The following is a 20,027-nucleotide window of genomic DNA, read 5'->3' as shown; positions in this document are numbered from 1 at the left end:
GGTAACCCCTGTACTAGGGGGAGGAGGCGGAGAGGCTGAGCCCCAGGATTCACTAGCTGACCAATTTAGCATATCAGTTCAGTGAGGGACCCTGCCTCAAAAAATAAAGCAGGGGTGAGCTGCTGGACGGACCGCCGCCCCCGCCACGCCATGGCTGAGAGCGACTGGGACATGGTGACGGTGCTGCGCAAGAAGGGCCCACGGCCGCACAGGCCAAGGCTAAGCAGGCCATCTTAGCAGCTCAGAGACGAGGACAAGATGTGGAGACATCCAAGAAATGGGCTGCTGGCCAGAACAAGCAGCATTCCATGACCAAGAACACAGCCAAGCTAGACGGGGAGACAGAGGAGCTGCATCATGACAGGGTGACCCTGGAGGTGGGCAAAGTGATTCAGCGGGGACGTCAGAGCAAGGGCCTGACGCAGAAGGACCTGGCCACGAAAATCAATGAAAAGCCACAAGTCGTCGCAGACTATGAAAGTGGACGGGCCATTCCGAATAACCAGGTTTTGGGCAAAACTGAGAGAGCCATAGGCCTCAAGCTCCGGGGGAAGGACATCGGGAAGCCTATCGAGAAGGGGCCGAAGGCGAAATGAACACAAAGCCTCGAAGCCAGTGGTTCCGGCTGAGCTCTTCTGGCTGGTCCCCCAGGACCACCAGCACTGCCGTGGGTCTCCTCACATGGTCAAACAGAGCACGAGGGTCAGGCCTGTGTGCCCCCTTAACCCATACCTGCTGTCAAACAAAACAAAACATTGCAAAGAAAAAAAAAAAAGCAGGGGTTGGGAAAGTAGACTTCAGTGATTGAAGTCCTTGTGCACAACGTATCTGAACTGATACCAAAAACTCACATAAATTGAGTGGGCATGTTGGCCTGCCTGCCTGTAATTCCAACCTCAGAAGTTGGAAGTGGATCCTCAAGATGGCTAGGGAGACCAGCCATATCTACAAGCTCTGGCTGTGACTGAGAGAGCCTGCCTCAATGAAGAAGATGGAAGATCAAATAAGGATGGTTCCCAACATCAACCAAGGGCTTCACATGCATGCACACCTATATGCATGTATTCCTGCAACCGCATACACAAACATGCATACATTAACATACAGATCACATACATGAAAATGAGAAACACTTTTTACAAAATAAGGTGAGAAGGAGGAGGACAATAAGGCAGAGGTGAGGAGAAGGCCTATATGGTAAAAGAAAGGGAAGAAACTGCTGGGTAGTGTGGTAGTACACACCTTTAATTCCTGTACTCAGGACAGGAGCAGACAGATCTCTGATTTGAGGCCAGCCTGGTCTACAGAGAAAGCTCTAGGACAATCAGGGTTACACAGAGAAACCTTGTCTCGAAAAACAAAAGAGAAAGAAAGGAAGAAGGAAGAAAGGAAGGAAAGGGAAGGAAGGGAGGGAGGGAGGGAGGGAGGGAGGGAGGGAGGGAGGGAGGGAAGAAAGTATTCAGCTAATTGCTATCATGTGAGCCTTGTTTAGATTCTGATTTGAATCAACCAAATGCATAAGCATGAGTGTACACACACACCACACACACACACACACACACACACTTATCTAATGTGACATATTTAAAAGGACAGAACTTTATCACTGATGAGTGAAAGGACCAAGTTACCTATTTAATAGTCAGTAGATTGAATTATTTTGAGATAGTCTCTTACCACATTACCTGGGCTGACCTCAGACTCATGGTCCTTTTCCCTCAGTTGCCTGAGTAGTTAGAATTACATGTATGTGCCACCTAACCAGGCTTTAATTTTTAAAAGTTACACGTGTAAGATTGAAAACAGGTCAGTGATTGCCTGGGAAAAAAGATGGAAGGAGACAGATCACAGGGGACAAGAAAACTTTTGGGGCCAGTGAGATGACTCAGTGGGTAAAGGTGCTTGCCATCAAGTCTAACCCTGAGTCAGAGTCTCACGACCCACATGGTGTATTTAAATGAGAACCAAGCCCCGCAAATTGTCCTCTAGCCGCCACACTTGAATCATGGTCCCTGCAGTTCTCCCTGCCTAGACACATAAAATAAATAAAATGTAACTTCCAAAAGAACATGCTAAAATTTCTGTATTCAAACTGTTCACTGTTTATCAAATTTGTTTATTACCAACTGACGAGCAATAAAACCTAAATCAGAGTTCACTGTGGCAAGAGCTCAATCAATGATATAACAAACTAAATATGAGTAATTTACCTGGACGGATACTTCTATGGTGTGTGTCCCATTACTGTAGTTTTTAGGGTTCCACTTCAGTATGAAGATAGGACCAGACAAATGATCAGCCTGGCCTACATTAACTCCATTGATCTTAACACTGACAGAAGTGATGGGAGATAAGGAAAAGGCCAGAATTCTAAAACGAGAGCATATGGAAAAATGCATGATTTTAGGTATAGAACATTGTTTGTATAGAGAAGAACAAACAGTACTGAGGATATATGAGTACAGGCAGAACCACACTGTACAACTGCAAGGACCTTGTGCAACTCTGCACGAACTGTTAAGAACTTAGAAACTATTCTTTTGTAGTGTTAAGGACATGCTAGGTAGAACACATGGGTGTTCTACCACAAAATTACACCCTAAGCCCCAGAAAACAAAATCAGTTGTTTTGTTTTTGTTTTTACAAATCTACATAGAGTAGACTAAAAATTCTGAAGAAATTCCTGAATTTCTGGTTTTACTCTTAGGAAGAGATTACCAAGGAGATTTTACACCATGTTATTCTAATGCCAAGCCTATAATGCATTCATTTGGTTTTTGTCATAGCGCCCAGAAAAAGCAAGGCTGTAACCAGAGCTAAGCCGCCAGGCCTTTTAGATAACACCAGATGTCATTCATCCAGTCTTCATCAACATTCATATGGGAGGGCTACTGAGACAGCTCAGTGACTTCTTACCAAGCCTGATGACCTGAGTTTAATCCTCCAAATCCACAAGGTGGAAAGAGAGCACTAACTCCTAAAAGTTGTCCCCTAGTCAGCATTGGTGGCAGCGCATGCCTTTAATCCCAGCACTCGGGAAGCAGAGGCAGGCGGATCTCTGTGAGTTCGAGGCCAGCCTGGTCTACAGAGCTACTTCCAGGACAGCCTCCAAAACAATACAGAGAAACCCTGTCTTGAAAAACCAAAAAAAAAAAAAAAAAAAAGTTGTTCCCTGACCACCACAGGCATGTTGTGACAGTTGCATGCTCCTCCCCCAATAAAAAATAATAAATAAAAATTTAAATTCCTAAGAATTTTCACCCACTTCTACATTATCATTCAAGTGTGGGAAGAACATACTTTTTTTTAATTTTTTTTATTTTATTTTCCAGTTTAAATTTAGATAAGAAACAAGGTTGCTTCACAAGTCAGTTCCAGGTCCCTCTCCCTTTCCCTCCCCTCCTCCCGTGCCCTCCCCCCAACCCCCCCAACATACTTTTTTTTTAAAGAAGGGTTTTGAGACAAGGTTTCTCTGTGTAGCTTTGGAGGCTGTCCTGGCACTCGCTCTGTAGATCAGACTAGCTTTGAACTCACAGAGATCCACCTGCCTCTGCCTCCCTGGGATTAAAGGCATGCACTACCACCACATGGCTTGGAGGAGCATACTTTTACCAGATTTTCATCCTCGGTAAGAACAATCCTAACATCTTTTAAATAAAACTGCTAAGTAGTTAAGTTGTGGCCTGTTCTCTGTGCACAAAGAAGACGATAATTTGCTTAGTCTGTGCCTTATGATGGGAATGTTAAGACCTGTCTATTTGGAGACCGTGTGTGAAGAAACGCTCCGAGGTGCTAACAACACAACAGCTCTTTAGAAATGGCAAACACACTTCTCATCCCATCACTGTGCTCTCCCAGAGCTGTGATTTTGGATTGCTGGTCTGTCTGCCTCAGCCTCTCAGATGATGTCACCACACCTGGCTTAGATTACTTTTAAAGATAAAACTCAAAAGAATATATATTTTTTCTCTTACTCAAAAGAATATATTTTTAAAAGTCATCTTACATTTGAAAAGATGTTTTCCAAAAATATGCTCTCATTATAATTCTATTAACAAACACCACCAAATTCATATATAAACTACATTTTGAATTTCATCAGGATTATGCAACTTTTGCTTTTCTGATGGGTTATTCAGCAAAACGGGGAAAAAAGTTCCTGATGTATAATACTAATTTCTAAAAGTAGGCTGTGTGGGACTGAGGCACACAGCTTGTGGCAGGGCAACCTCTGTCCTGTTCTCAGTGAACTCCCTCCTGAGCTTCCCCCCACAGCTCCCACCCCACCAAGCACATCCTGCTGAGCAGGCGGATCCCAGGCAGCCACACCATTGTTTCAATAAACCCAAGGCAAGCAAGCCTTGGAGCATCTGACCCCCACTCGCCTCCCAGGGTATGATTGTGGTTTTTACTTTATAAACCCTACTCGTCCTAGAGTTCTTCACAGCCTCCGACTCAGGCTTAAAAGAAGGGCTCTCATTTGTCCTTTTATTTGTAGTGGACTGCAACTTTCTGGTGTGAACTATAGCATAGAAGACCCTAATTTGATCCCAGTCCTACAAATAATTAATAAATATGAATAAATAAATATAAATTATAAGGTAATATGTTATGGCAATGTAAACATGTGAATAGAAAGACTGGAATAAAATACACAAAAAATAATGATTAGCTTACGAGTTTTCTGGATGATTTTAAAAGATTTTATCAGCTTTTTAAAAAGTTACATTTTAGGGGACTAGAAATGTGGTAGAACACCTGCCTGATATGCATGAGGCCCTGGATCTAAGTCCCAACTCACAAATTATTTACATATATATATATGCACATATATGTCCATATATTGTGAATATTATATGTATAATACACACATACATGTGTGTGTATATAATATGTACACACACACATATATATGGATGAAACAGTGAACAGTGTACATGTTTAGGCTGTTGAAACAAACAGAAGTGAGAATACAATCACAGTGAGTCATTTTTCATCCATTTCAAACTGAAAGTAAATTTTGAACTACTGAAACATACCTGATGTGTGTTGAATGGAAGAGCCTCTCTAGTGGCTCATGTTTAGCACAACTATAAAGGAGTGACTTAGGATTGGTGATAAGAACCACAGGCCACCTGTCAAAGGTTACATCCGCAAAGCTAAAGAGGTCGTGATCAAAGGCAAAGATCCGGTACCTGGAGACCAAAGGAGAGTAGGGAATTCAGTTACTTCTTATGCTAAGCTTGAAGGTGGACTAAGCATGTAGTTCAGTAGGTGGAATGCTTGCCTAGCATACCGGAAGCTCTGGGTTCCTGAGCTGCACAAGTCAGGTGTGAGGTAAACACCTGGAATCCAGACACTCAGGAGGTAGAGGCAGGAGGATCAGAAGTTTGTGGTGATCCTTGGCTGGATGGTGAGCTAGATAGTGGCTAGCCTGGGCTACACAAGACCCTGTCTCCAAAAGAGGGGGGAGGGGTTTGAAAGTAAACAGAGAACAAATGTAAGAAGCACAAAACTAGGGTTTTTTATACAATGAATTGAAGCAGGGTGATGCTGCTTCCTGCTTCTCCCCCTTTTCTACAGCTTTGTCCTTCACATCTGCTGGGTCAGCTGGGTTCTGACTGAGGTGATGAATCTAACAGTGTTCCAGAACAATGCCTGCATGTTTTGATTTTAAAATAAATGCTTTTAAAATTAGTTCATTTTATTTTAAACAGTACTTAGGTTTGACTTTGTTTTTTGTTGTTTTGTTTTGAGATAGGGTCTCTCTGTATAGCTCTCTCTAGCTGTACTGGAACTTGCTCTGTAGACTAGGCTAGCTTTGAACTTATGGAGATCCATCTATGTTGGGAGACATCATTCTGTAAATATGTGTCTGATTAGTTTGAATAAAGCACTGCTGGCCAATAGGGAAACAAGATAGGTGGGACTAGGAGTCTAGGAGGATTCTGGGAATTGCAGTGAGGAGAGCTCTTGCCGTGTGATCTCCCGGGAGCAAAGGGTGCTCAGGAGTGTGTCCTCAAAAAGATAAGTTCTTATAAAATTTATATTAGTAATTATGGGTTAATAATCAAATCAGAGCTAGTCGATAAGAAACCAAGCAAACAGCCACCAGCTTCATAATTAATATAGTGTCTTGTGTGTTATTTGGGGGTTCAGACAGTTTGACAGAGTCCAAGCAGTTGGCAGGAAGACTAAACATTACACACCTACCTCTGCCTATCAAGTGCTGGGATTAGAGATTAGCTTGGGCTACATAGTGAGAACTATCCTCCAAAATAACAAACCAAACCAACAGAATTGTCACAAAATTTTCCTGAGATCACCTTTCATATTAATAAGAAAATATCACTGCTTTAGCAAAACATGTGTAAACTTCATTTGTAGGGAAGTTTCCTTACCTTCTATTGTCTTTCCAGTCTCCCACCTCAAGTTCCAAAGTGCCTGTAAAGTGACGAGTGTGTAAAACAGGCATCAGTCCACCAAGTGTGTGGAGGTGCCCACACAAATAAGCTGTGGCTGAACTAAATGAAAAACAAACAGAATAAATGAACAAAGACAACTTGCATGCCAAATTAATAAGAAAGTCTCTTCAGAAAACCAACAGGCTCAGCAATGAGAAATAACCAGAAATAGCCAGTTCAGGGTCTAGAGGTCTGCCTCACCTCATTACTGTCCGGATCCCTGGGGATGGAGAAAGGATAGTAGATGTTGTAAAGTGTCCAAACCAAATTGTCTGGTTGCTTTGGCTACTTTTCTTGGAGAATGATAAGAGTTCCTCCATCTGTTTCTGGAATGGGAGAAAAATGGAAGAATCTGTAGTTGGGGCTCAGGTTAAAATCCAATGCCAACGGTTAAACATTTCCCCAAAAGTTTATAACAATAATTGCATTGTCTCTGTGGCCCCAATTCTATAGGTAATGGCCTAAACGCTTGTCTGTCAGTTTCAAATGCTTTTCATTTAGATTATATTCCATTTGATCCTAAGATGTCTATAGTGCGCAGGGCAAGCACTACCTACATTTGATCTGTATGAAACTGAAGGATAAGTTACTATTGAAGGGCTGGGAATGTGGCTCAGGGCAGAGTTTTTGCCTAGCAGCATGCATGAGACCCTGGGTTTAATCCCCCATATCAGGAATGGGGGAGAATAATTATCCCCTTAATGAGACACCTAATCTTTTTAGTTTTGTATACTATTACCTCACAATTCTTTTTTTTTTTTTTTTAGTTTTTCGAGACAGGGTTTCTCTGTATTGTTTTTGGAAGCTGTCCTGAAACTCGCTCTGTAGATCAGGCTGGCCTCCAACTCACAGAGATCCGCCTGCCTTTGCCTCCTGAGTGTTGGGATTAAAGGCGTGCACCACCAACGCCCGGCACCTCACAATTCTTAAAAGAGACTCTAAGCCAAAATTCCAAAACATACAGATATATTATGATGTCCACAGATAAACCTAAATATTTTTAACATCTTTGTTCAACATACTCAAATATTAGAAACCCCAGCAAAGTATAATATACCCATACAATGGAATACTACCAGCAGTAAAAAGTGAAGAACTCAGGACGGACACAACCACATATACACATCTAAGAAGCATCACACTGAGAATAAGAAGCCAAACCCAAGAGTGCATATTGTAGGACCACATTTAACTAAAATTTTAGAATAAATAAAAGCATGCTGATAGAAAATCAACCATTTGTGCCATGGGAGTAATGACAGATTCTACAAGAAAACATTCTAGAGTGGTAGACAAATCCTAAGTCTTGACTGTGAGAAAGTTATTTTATTTTTTATTTTATTGAGACAGAGTTTCTCTGTGTAGCCCAAGCTGTCCTATAGGCTAGACTGGCCTCAAACTCACAGAGATCCACATGCCTCTGCCTCCCAAGTGCTGGGATTAAAGGCGTGCACTACCGCTGCCCATGTAAGAAAGTTACAATAGCATATAAATTCTTCAAACACTTAAAATGAATGTATTTTACCATATTTAAAACACCTCATGTCACCGATTTCAAAACATAATTTGCACATACAGAATATGTACTTATAGTATCTATAACATAGACAGAGTAATGAATTTCTGGCCTTACCCTTTCTAATTTGGTAAAACTGGTGTAAGACTAGGGAGACTCCGGCTGGTGGGATGGCTCAGTGGTTAAGGGCACCTGTTGCTCTTTCAGAGGACCTGAGTTCAGTTCCCAGCACCCGCATGGTGGTTCACAACCATTTGTAACTCTTGGTCCAGAAGATCTGGTGCCCTCTTCTGGCTCCTATTGGCCCTGCATGCACATGGTACACATACATACATGCAAGCAAAAAACACTCATACACATAAGACAAAATAAATAAATCTAAAATAACAATAACAAAAGACCAGGGATTCTGCATTAGGTAACACTACAATTGATTTTTTTTATGTACTTGATCTGTGCATTGTATATTTAAAACTCTAATGTAAGTTTGCCAGCTCACTAAAGGCACCTGCTAACTAGGAAACAAAATATAACTTTATCCTGTATTCTTTACTTCTAGAACCTTCACATAACTCTGAGCCTCTTTCAGTACTTGGAAACTCCTGCATTTACTATAGTTTTGTTTTTTTCTGGACTGGTTAGATGCTCTAATACTAGATGAAACACTTAGGAACTTACTTGATCTTAGCTCCTTTTACTCATAAACAGGCACATGTATCTCATGTAAGAACATGTGCTCATCAAATAGGGAACTGGCATCTGTTATACTGAGACACAAGGAAAGCTTCTTAGATGTGCCTTTATGAACGACAATTTTCACTTAGCCTTGCCAAAATGCTTAAGCTGTTCTCTTGTCAGAAAAAAATGTAGATCACTAATTAGTAATTGTGGGTATTTAACAATATACCACGTAAGATACCAAGCTATATGCTTTGTAACTTGCTGAAAACAGCCTATATATTTTTTTCTTTTTGGTTTTTTTGAGACAGGGTTTCTCGGTAGCTTTGGAGCCTATACTGGAACTCACTCTGTAGACCAGGCTGGGCTCAAACTCACAAAGCTGCCTCCCAAATGCTAGGATTAAAGGCATGCACCATCACCACCCAGTAACCTATACTTAATACATATTTAACAAACATTTGCTAAATAAATATAGAAAGCAAGGTGCTGCCTTCTCACCTTTTGGGATAAGAATAGGGACAGTAGTAACAAGTCTGAAGTAGCTAGTAGCTTCTAGACATATTTGTAACCACAGTGAACTTTTTCTTGAGCATATCTAGATAAAAACATGTTTACTTAAAGTAACTAAACAGTCCAAATATATTCAAGAAAAAGTAAAAACAGGTAAACTACAAAGAAAAGTGAATTTTTTCAACTCATACCTCATCTAAAATTCCAAAGAAATTATAGGGTCTCTTAGGCCCTGGCCTTTGGGTAGCATCCACAGAGATGAAAGAATAGTTGCCAAAGGGAGTACTGTGGACATAATGGAAAGAGCCATCCTTACGCACAGCAGAATATTTCCTAAAAGATACAGACAGGAGGGCTTTAGTGCAATTATAAAAAGAGAAAATTTCATGTTATAATAGTAATAAAAACTCATCAAGAGAAAATTCTTTCTAGTCAAGAGAACAGAACCTTAGGCTGGACAGAGACCTAGCATTCCAACTGGACTAGGTTAATCACCTGGCCAAGAGACCACCCCTAGGAAGGTAGAATCACTCTAAGCCAGGCTAAAAAGATAATGCAATTTTTTCATCAATTAATTTAATTATTGGGTTTTTGTTTTTTGTTTTGAGACAGGTGCTAACTATGTAGCCCTCGCTGTCCTGGAACTCACTATGTAGACCAGGTTGGCCTCAAACTCATAGAGATCTGCCTGCCTCTGCCTTCTATGGGCTGGGATTAAAGATGTGCACCACCATGCCTGGTTTGCACAAGACCCTGTGGTCAATACCCAGCACAACAAACACCAGGAGAAAGGCCTGGGAACTTTTATTAAAAATCTATTCTGGGCAACTCTCCTGCACACATCCCATCTTTTAAGAGCATTTTGCTCCTTTTATACGGCCTTCTCTGTGTCTACCACGTGACAATCTCTACCTTTCCTGACTTCTTGTAATGATTCTCATGTGAACCAAACAATGTAGTACTTCATCAGCTGTTCCTTTACATTCTTTCCTAATGATTTCCTGACACATCTTCCCTCCCTCAAGTATTAATAGAATATGTGTTCTTTGAAGGCAGGGGCCATTTGTTAGCACTAGCTCTTCGATTCCTGAAACCACACAACTAGTGAAGAGCTCTTACTGAATACCTAGTATTGCATTAAACGACAAAGCACAATAAAACTCCTCAATAGCCTAGAGCTGAAAGTTAAATTGCATCCAAAAGAAGTATCCCAGCACACTGAAACTACAGACTGCTTCTAACACAGAGGTCCAGGTGAAATCACATTCATGACATATGAAGAAAACATAATGTTTTTATTAATCAGATGAAAGGACAAAACAGCCATGGGTAACCATTGATCTCTGTGGTCACTCCAGAGGCTGACAGAATCAATATCTCAGTATTCTGAAAACCCACTCTCCTCAGAAGTCCAGCTACAACCCCTGACATAAATGACTTCTACTTTGTACCAACTACAACCAAAGAAATTAAAGGAAACTGAGTGTGGCAGCTCACACTGCTAATCCCAGCATTCCTGAGGTAGAGGCAGGCAGACTTCTGTGAGTTCCAAGCCAGTCTGGTTTACATAGTGAGACTCTTTATTTAAAAAAAAAAAAGAAAAGAAAAAGGAAGGAAGGAAAAGAGATAGTCAGGTATGCAGGTATAGTGGCTCATACCTATACTATACTCTTAGGACATGAGAGGCTGAGGCTGGAAGAACTAGAAGTTTCAGACCAACCTGGGGAACAGCAAAATCTAAACAGTATTTAAGCAGAGAAAAATACTTTTAAAAAAGGGCTGATTGTAACACACATGCAGATACACGTACACACACACACACACACACACACATTTTCTAAATTATCCAAAGTTCATATTTTTTGTTTGTTTTTTGTTTCTGGTTTTTCAAGACAGGGTTTCTCTGTATAACAGCCCTAACTGCCCTGGAACTAGATCTGTAGACCAGGCTGGTCTCCAACTCACAGAGATCTGCCTGCCTCTGCCTCCCAAGTGCTGGGATTAAAGGTGTGCATTATCACGGCCTGGCTATCCAAAGTTCTTTAAATAGAAATTTCATCTATTAAAAATGATTTCATTCATCATTGAATGAACTGTACCCTCCCTTTGACAGACTATATTTAGTAGTCTGTATTGTGTTCTTCAGGTACCTGTAATAATTCGTGATGCTTTCCAGACTTGGAATGTTATATGCATCTAAAAGAAAAAAGGAAATATTCATCTATGCAAAAAATGCAAACATGTTAATGACATAAGAATACAGCACTTTCTATAACACTTTAAATGGCAGAGTGCCACTCAACTGGATATTTTAAAAACAGTAACTTCACCAAACTCAGATTATCTGGAAGCTTTAAGGCACCAAATTTACTGAAGAATAGTAGGTACATTGTAACTTTATTCAGAACAAGTCAATTTGAAAGTTCTAAGACTAGACTGTTGTTGCTTGCCTGGAGCTTTCTAGGTAGCTCATGTTGGCCTCAAACTCTGATTCAACCTCCTTCAGCATACCCATTTTGTTGCTGCTGTTTCAATCATGGGATTACAGAGGCAGAAAGAAAAGAATTCATGCCTGATCTATACATCCATAACAAGTGCTTCTAAACAAAGTCTCTAGTCTAGACTGGCCCGGAACTTTCTATTCTAGAGAGAATGACCTGGAATCTGTCTGTGATGCTCTTGCCTTTACCTCTACCCCAGGAATGCTGCCACACCCAATTTGGGGGATCAAACCAAGTGCCTCACATCTACTAGGCAAGCACTCTATCAACTAACTGAGCTATCTTCTCAGTCTCAGTTCTATGGATTTTGACAAATACATCGTGGTATATCTAAGATCACAACCAAAATACGGTTTAATCACACCCAAATTTTTCTTAATGCCTTTAAAATCAATTTCTCCTTCTATCCCTACCTCTGGCAAACACAGTCTGCCTTTTCCTATAGTTTTATCTTTTCCTGAATGTCATATAAATGGAATCATACAGTATGAAGATATAGATTTAGCTTCTTTCACTTAACAAAATGTAGGGCTCTTTTTTAAACATCTACCCACAAGAATTTCTGAAAAACTCTCCTGTGTAAAGAAGAAACCATGAGACTAACTTTCAACTGAAAGGCTACAGTGGCATCTAAATGTTTTGGCTCTTTTTTTTTTTTGAGACAGGCTCTTACTATGAAGCCTGGCTGACCTAGAACTCACTATATAAACTATGCTGGCCTCAAGCTCACAGAGATCTAACTGTCTCTGAAGTTTTAATATATTTAACATGTCATATGTTGTAACCATGTATAAGAGATGAGGCCTTCACTATGTTTAAATTTATGTTACAATTTCCCATTTTATAACTTTAGAATGTAAACTAGAAAATCTATGTTTCTGAAGCATATATGTACATACACACATATGCATATATATGCTTAATTCTCATTGGCTCTTGGCTTTTACCATGATTTCCTTTGATATCCAGCCACTTGGTTTTTTCCATGACTCTTGTCTTCTTCAGAATTCTCTGGTAAGTTTGCCATTCTACCTCATGTTGTCTGGATCCCAAGTGTTCCTTTGTTTTGGCATCTGTCAGGTCTCCTGTTTACATAGAATTGACCTGCAATGTAAAATAAACTCCAGGGGGCTCAAACAAACAAGCATGCTGAAGGAACACAAATTCTTCAACTACTCGGTATACACACATAAAATCAATCATGAGTCCACATATGTCAAAAGTGTGACATTTAAACTAACAAGATTGTCTCAGCAAGGGTTCTATTATTATAGGTTAACAGTGTTTATGTAGTCTATTGTGATATTAGAAATGAGTTTTGAAAAACATGTCTTAAAGAGACCAGTACAAAATTCATCAATAGACTAAACGAAACTCCTTTATGAGATGTTGCAACATTCTGGCAAGTGACTATTACCTATTGCAACAGTTGTTTTCCAAATCCCAAATCAAGATTTATGCTGTGACCAAGCAGCATTATTTTCAGAACAAAAACCAATCTGGAAGGTGTGGTTTGAAGAATGCAACGCCAAAATTTCTAAGAAAGCATACAGAACACCTGAAACAGGGGCTTATTCGTTATCTGAGGACTGATAACCTCATCTTAACAGAGGACAGTAGAGTGAGTGGCAGCTGAACCACCCAAAAGAAAGAACAGACACACCTTGGAGCTTTTTTTCTGCCCCAGACTTTGGGGGCACATGTGCACAGGTTGGAAGAGTATAGTTAATGCAGTCAGAGAACTACCAAGGGATAAAGTCACTTGAATCCGCAAAGCAACTGAAAACATAAGGTTAACCTCTTTGAACAGAAAATGCTAAGTCAGCAAAGGAGAATTTAAAAATTCCCAGTTAAAGGGCTTTTCCTAATTCTCAAATTCAGCAGAACATCAGTCAGTACCATCATCACCATCTACACTCCTTACACACACACGCCCCACAAATACGGCAGACAACAGTTGGTCATAATCGCATCACAAACCTTATAACTACTGCTTTGAGAAAACCTTGAGATAGCAAAGCAATTAGCCTGGATCCTGACTCCATTATCAACTGGTAAAGGCAATTAAAAGTCCCATTGCCTGTAACTCAAAGTCTGCGTCCACAGACTTCCCAAACCCCCAAGCAAACACCTGCTGCCCATTCTACCACCAAGGACCACAGAACACCACCACCACAACACAGGAATCCCCCCTACCAGTTGCCAGGACAAGAGCTGGTTGAATGATGTCAATAGTTTCCGAACAGAACTTCTCTAGGTCCAACGCTCGGCCTGGATCTTGAAACCTGCTCAGGTGAATGTCGGATATCTGTCAAAAGCAGGCATTGGACATAGACATACACATTATCTGAGTCAGGAAGAGCCGCACCGACAGGTGTGGCCCAGCAAGTTCCCGGCGCGGAAAGGAGAGAAAAAGATGCACCACGAAACCCCGGAGAAGGAGCGCGCAGGGCGCTGACCCTCCTGTCTGGATGCGACCGAGGCCCCCTCCCGAGCTGAGCTGCCCATCCCAGCACCCTCCCTTGCCTCCCGCAGCCTCCAGCCGCATCACCTGCAGACCCCAGAAGACGTTGTGGGCTCCTGATCCCGGGGCGGGGTACGGTCTCTGGGCGTCTCGGGGCTTCGGCAGCGGCGAGGGTGGCCCAGCCACGCCATAGTGCTCCAACAACAGGGCTGCCAGCGCTGCCGCCGCCAATCCGGCCACCACCCGGAGGGCCAGCACGCCCGCCATCGCGGCGCAGCCCCGGTGCGCTCTGGCCCGCACTTCCGGCCTCTAGGGCCGTCTGCTCGCCGCCGCCGCTACCGCCGCACGTCGCCTCAGCCCCGGTCTCGGCGACCCCGCCGCCCGGATCCCCGTGGTTAGCCAACGTAGTGAGGACCAGAAGAGCAAAGCGAGGGGGTGGCCGGGTGGCAGCACGTCACCTGGCTCCTCCAGGGTCAGGCATCCCTGACCTCCGAGGTGCGGCCTCTGCACCTGTAAAGCGAAGTTAATGATACCTTCCGTGCGTGCAGGGTGCTTGTGAGAATCAAAGCATGAATGAGAACGCCTCTTAAAGTACAAATGCGACGGGTGGCTCACTCTGGCCCCTTCTTAAATAACATAACCCTACAGGATTTCCTACTTTGTGGAAATCATCTTTTTCCTTAACCTGATTTTATATGGACTCATTTACATGGTATTATGGCACTGTGGTATGTCTGTCAATATTTCCCATAGGCGGAGAGCAGGAGAATTAGATTCTGCACCTGGCCTTAATTTATCTAACCACTCCCTTACTGTTGGCTTTCAACTCTTTATTATGTTTTGCTATTCAAAACAAATATTTTTACACAATTAGTGCTTTAAAAATTTTTATGTCCTGTGTGTCAGTGTGGGGACTGGCTTTGAGTTCCTTTTCTCAAGCTTCACTCAGTGTGACAACCGGTCCACTTCCTGTTGCTCCAGCACCATGTCTGCCTGCATGCTGACATGCTCCCCTTCATGGTGATAATGAACTGAAATTATATAAGTGAGCCAGCCTCAAATAAATGTTTCCTTCATACGAAAAAAAATTTATTTCCTTGTAATATATTGTCAGTGTTGGAATTTATACCAATTTCAATTCGTTCAGCATTTCTTGACTATAAGCCATTGATGTAAACAGGAAACATAAGGAAGCTTAAGAGTTTGGTTCCCGGAACCTACTTTAGGTGGCTCCTGACCACCAGCTCCAAGAGATACATCGCCCTCTTCTGGTCTCTGTAGACAATGCACTGGAAATTGCACAAACCCATTCTCAGAGACAAACATAGTAAAAGCAAAAATAAAGAAGAGGAGGAGAGAGGAGGTCATGGGGGAGCAAGAAGGTTGAGTTGGGGGAAGAATAGGGGAGAACACGATGAGAAATACCATAACAGAGGGAGTCATTATAGGTTTGAAGAGAGATCTGGCACCAGTGAGATCTAGTGATCTACAAGATGACACCAACTGGCAAACTAACCAATAGTGGAGAGTTTACCTTAAATGCCCATCCCTGATAATGAGTTTGACGACTACCTTATATGCCATCCTAGAACCTTCATCCAGTGACTGATGGAAGCAGAGGCAGACATGGCTAAACACTGAACTGAACCCCTGGGACCCAGTGATAGAGAAGGAGGAGTGATGAGCAATGGGGTCAAGAATGTGCTGATGAAACCTAGAGAAACAGCTGACCTGAACAAGGGGAAGCCCTTGGACCCCAGACCAACAGCTGGGAGGCCAGCATGGGACTGATCCAGACTCCCTGAATGTGGGTGTCAGTGAAGAGGCTTGGACAGCATGTGGGGCCCTGGACAGTAGATCAGTATTTATCACTGGCATACAAATGGACTTTGTATGTCCATACCACAAAGAGGGATGCTCTCTCAGCCTGGACTCTTGGGGGAGGGCCTAGACCTGCCCTGAATGAAATGACAGACTCTTGATATCCCCTATGTGGAAGGGAGTGGGGATAGGGTGAGAGGCTGGGGGGGCATGGTAGGGGTGCAGGAGAAGGGGAGGGAGAGGGAGTTGGGATTGACATGTGAAGTAAGCTTTTTTCTAAAAAAAAATTAACAAAATATAATGAAAAAATATTTTTAGGTGGGGGGCTGGAGAGATGGCTCAGCGGTTAAGTGCACTGACTGTTCTTCCAGAGGTCCTGAGTTCAATTCCCAGCAACCACATGGTGGCTCACAACCACCTTGAATAAGATCTGGTGCCCTCTGCTGGCATGCAGGCAGAAGACTGTAGACACAATACATAAATAAATTAAAAAATATTAAAAAATATTTTAGGTGGGGTGTGGTGGTGTATATCTTTAATACCAGAACTTGGGAGACAGAGGCAGGCAGCTCTCCCTTCCCTTTCTAATAAAACTTCTCACTTAAGCTCTATCTGCCTGGCATGTTTGTTCCTCACCCTTCATGGTATCCGTCAAGGTCCCCCACTTGCAAAATTATAACACATATAACATAAATTAATTTTATGAATATAAATAGAAGGTCAGGCCAGGTGAATCCTAGCACTCAGGAGGCAGAGGCAGAGGAGGCAGATGGATCTCTGTGAGTTGAAGGCCAGCATGGTCTACAAAGCAAGTTTCAGGATAGGCAAAGCTATACAGAGAAACCTTGTCTTGAAAAAAAAAAGTCAGACAAGTTTTTAAAAAAATATTATGAAAGAAAAATCTCATCACAGCTAGGAAGAACTTATGCCAGGGATGAATAATTTACCCAACATGACATATATAGAAAGCCTAAACACTCGGCTGGGTGTGGTGGCATGCCTTTAGCCACAGTGGTGGGGAAGACAGAGAGCAAGTTGGCTCAGGCCAGTGAAGGAGACATAGTGAGATCCTGTCTAAACAAACAAACAAAAGCCAACAAAAGAACACCCACTCTTTACATATAATATTACCATAAAAATCTCAATTAAAACTCAGCAGAGTTTAAAAAGCTGGGCATGGTGTTGGGCACCTTTATTCCTTGCATTAGAATAAAGACAGGTGGGTCTCTATGAGTTCAACTCAGCTTCCGGGACAGCTAGGGCAATATAGAGACCCTGTCTTCAAACAAAAACCCAAAATAATAGCCTGACTTTAGAACCTGACTTTAAAGGGTGCTTGTCTGATGCTTTGAGCTCAAGATAAATTAAGTTTGTGTTTACATTTTGGTCTTATCCAAATATTCAGCATATATTTAAAAACATTCCAAGATCCAGAAAAAAATTCAAGCCAAAACAATAAAACCTAAACCACTTCTGATCTCTAATATTTTAGATAAAAATAACTAACCTTTGATTCAAAACAAAACAAAACTCTACTAGGGGCTGGAGAGATGGCTCAGCATCAAAAAGCACTGGCTGCACAAGAACTCCGTGCATGCTCACACACATGCTCACACACATGCTCACACACATACACCTTTAAATCAACTCTACCTATCTTAAGTGGAAAGCTTGTCTTTTGTAGGGATAACAAGGACTCTCAGATTCTAAGTGGGGCTGGGAACAAATTTAGAAAGATCTGCAGAAAGAAGTCTTCTGGCAAATCTTGATGGACATTGTCTAAGGATACCAAGCAGTAATAAACTCCAGACACTCACTTGGCTGGGGACCCTATTGCCTAACAAGACTTCAACAATGGAAAGACTGTTTACTGATTGTTGTAATCCAGTTAATCCTGCCCCTCCCCCTCTCTCTTTTTGAGGAAGGGGACTTTTGAGGCAGAGTTTCTCTGTGGCTTTGGAGGCTGTCCTGAAACTAGCTCTTGTAGAACAGGCTGGTCTTGAACCCACAGAGATCTGCCTGCCTCTGCCTCCTGAGTGCTGGCATTAAAGGCGTGCACCACCATCGCCTAGTGTACCCTGGCTCTTTTTTTTTTTTTTTTTTGGTTTTTACGAGACAGGGTTTCTCTGTATTGTTTCGGAGGCTATCGTTCCAGCCCGGCCTCAAACTCACAGAGATCCACCTACCTCTGCCTCCCTAGTGCTGGGATTAAAAGCATCAGCCACCGCCCGGCCGACCCTGGCTCTTTAAAAGAAAAAGTCCACCCACTTTCGTCCCCCGCCCTGCTGTTCCCCTGGGGCAGACAGGACTTTTCATGTCTCCCTCTTCTCTTCTGTCTTCTCTCTGTCTCTGTGTCTCTTCACCTCTTTTCTCTTTCTTCCCCCACTTCCCTTTCTAATAAAACTTCTCACTTAAGCTCTGTCTGCCTGGCATGTTTTTCCCTTGCCTGCCATGAAATCCACCAAGGTTCCCCTTGTGCTTTATTATAACACTGATCCCCGACTCCTTCCCCCACAAGTGAAAGTGCTTTAGTATATAAGATAACCACAAATAAATAAATAAGTACACTTAGCTATTACCAAACTCTGTACTATAGGAAGCCAGGAATTATGGACTTTAGGTAGTATCCCATTAACCTTCATAACCATCATAGAGGCATCTATTTTGTAGATGAAGAAACCAAGTCTCAGAACAGCTATTTTTCCTAAATTTAAAAACCAGCCAGTAGTAAAAATAACATCTACTGAATCCCAATGGATTTGCATCTAGAGGCTTAGTATATAGCTAATTATTCCTCCCACAGGAAGAAAAGGCCCAGTCACATCTGGTTGGGAGAGCAGGAAGACATTGAAAGTGCTTTTTTTAAAAGATGGGCAGATTTTTTAAAAATATATTTTTGGGGGCTAGAGATGGCTCAGTAGTTAAGAACACTAGCTACACTTTCCAGAGGAGCTGGGTTCAATTCCAAGCACCCATGTGTTGGCTTACAACCATCTGTAACTCCAGTTTTGGTGGATCCACCTCTCTCTTCTGGGCTCCTTGGGCACTGAACACAGGTGGTACATAGACATACATGAAGGCAAAACACCCGTATACATAGAATAAAAATAAATTAAGAAAATTAAAATTAGATCTTCATACTAGTACATACTTCTTTTAAGAAAAACTAGAAAGCACAAATTAGAAATGATTTCTAGTTTTGAAACCTAGGGGATAATTTTGTGTTTAGGTTTGGATCTTATATAGACATCTCAGTATGGATGTGAAAACATTCCAATATCCAAAAACAAATAAACCCCAAATCCAAAACACTTCTAATTCTAAGAATTTTGGATAAGGGATACTTAACTTCCGGTAAAAAACCACCTATACTTATCTGTAGCAAAAAGGTATGTTTTATGGGGACACCAATGACTCATTTCTGTATGAGACTGGAGACAAAATTAAAAATATCATGGTGACTGTGCTGTGTAGTTTTAACAACTTGACACAACCTATAGTCATCAGGGAGGAGGGAACCTCAGTTGAGAAAATGCCTCCACGAGATCAAGCTGTAGGCAAGTACACATGGCGTTTTCTTTTAATTAGTGAAGTCCATTGTGGTAGGCTCACCCCTGGGTTGATGACTCTGGTTCTATAAGAAAGCAGGGTGAGCAAGCCATGATGAGCAGTCAGTAAGCAGCATCCCTCTGTGGCAGCCTCAGCAGCTCCTGTCTCTAGGTTCCTGCCTTGTTTGAGTTCCTGTCTTGACATCCTTGGCTAAAGAACAGTAATGTGGAAGTGTAAACCAAATAGATCCTCTCCTCCCCAAGTTGATCATGGTGCTTCACCATAGCAATGGTAACTATAAGGCAGTGACTAGCATTCTTCAATAAAATTTTTCATTAAATTTTTTTCATTAACAAAAAAATAATACTTTGGTGATTGTAGGGACCAGGGCAACTTGGTACACACTTGACATGGCAGGCTCAACAGACACCAGAAGTTGGCCTTAAGTTTCAGTTTAACACCTGACTCCAGGAAAGATCACAAACTGAGACACCCAGGCACTACCCAGGAACATTCCAACC

The 20,027-nt window shown here is 42.0% G+C and overlaps 2 protein-coding genes across 7 annotated transcripts in view; one reads left to right on the top strand and one right to left on the bottom strand.

Moving 5' to 3' along the window:
• Positions 1 to 20,027, bottom strand: part of Tmem62 (transmembrane protein 62) — a 41,464-nt gene that overhangs the window by 19,085 nt on the left and 2,352 nt on the right. Inside the window, exons 2-10 of one of the 6 annotated variants that reach the window (XM_040746132.1) lie at positions 14,224 to 14,646; positions 13,869 to 13,980; positions 12,620 to 12,757; positions 11,322 to 11,367; positions 9,363 to 9,504; positions 6,666 to 6,790; positions 6,402 to 6,524; positions 5,040 to 5,195; positions 2,211 to 2,370 (exon numbers count right to left, since the gene is read on the bottom strand). In XM_040746132.1, coding sequence (XP_040602066.1) covers positions 2,211 to 2,370; positions 5,040 to 5,195; positions 6,402 to 6,524; positions 6,666 to 6,790; positions 9,363 to 9,504; positions 11,322 to 11,367; positions 12,620 to 12,757; positions 13,869 to 13,980; positions 14,224 to 14,403 — 1,182 coding nt within the window. In that variant the 5' untranslated portion in view covers positions 14,404 to 14,646. Of the gene's footprint in view, positions 1 to 2,210; positions 2,371 to 5,039; positions 5,196 to 6,401; positions 6,525 to 6,665; positions 6,791 to 8,097; positions 8,119 to 9,362; positions 9,505 to 11,321; positions 11,368 to 12,619; positions 12,777 to 13,868; positions 13,981 to 14,223; positions 14,647 to 20,027 lie in introns of those variants that run through there. The other 5 variants (XM_040746133.1, XM_040746134.1, XM_040746135.1 and 2 more) reach the window with 5 other exon arrangements.
• On the top strand, positions 136 to 722 carry LOC101842590 (endothelial differentiation-related factor 1-like). The gene is given in 2 exon segments (XM_040746138.1): positions 136 to 190; positions 193 to 722. Coding segments are annotated over 2 exon segments (444 nt in total). The 5' UTR covers positions 136 to 150; the 3' UTR covers positions 597 to 722.

The sequence above is a fragment of the Mesocricetus auratus genome, unplaced genomic scaffold (assembly GCF_017639785.1).
Source record: "Mesocricetus auratus isolate SY011 unplaced genomic scaffold, BCM_Maur_2.0 Super-Scaffold_100004, whole genome shotgun sequence".
Classification (NCBI taxonomy): Eukaryota; Metazoa; Chordata; class Mammalia; order Rodentia; family Cricetidae; genus Mesocricetus; species Mesocricetus auratus.
This window is presented reverse-complemented; position numbering and strand designations above follow the sequence as displayed.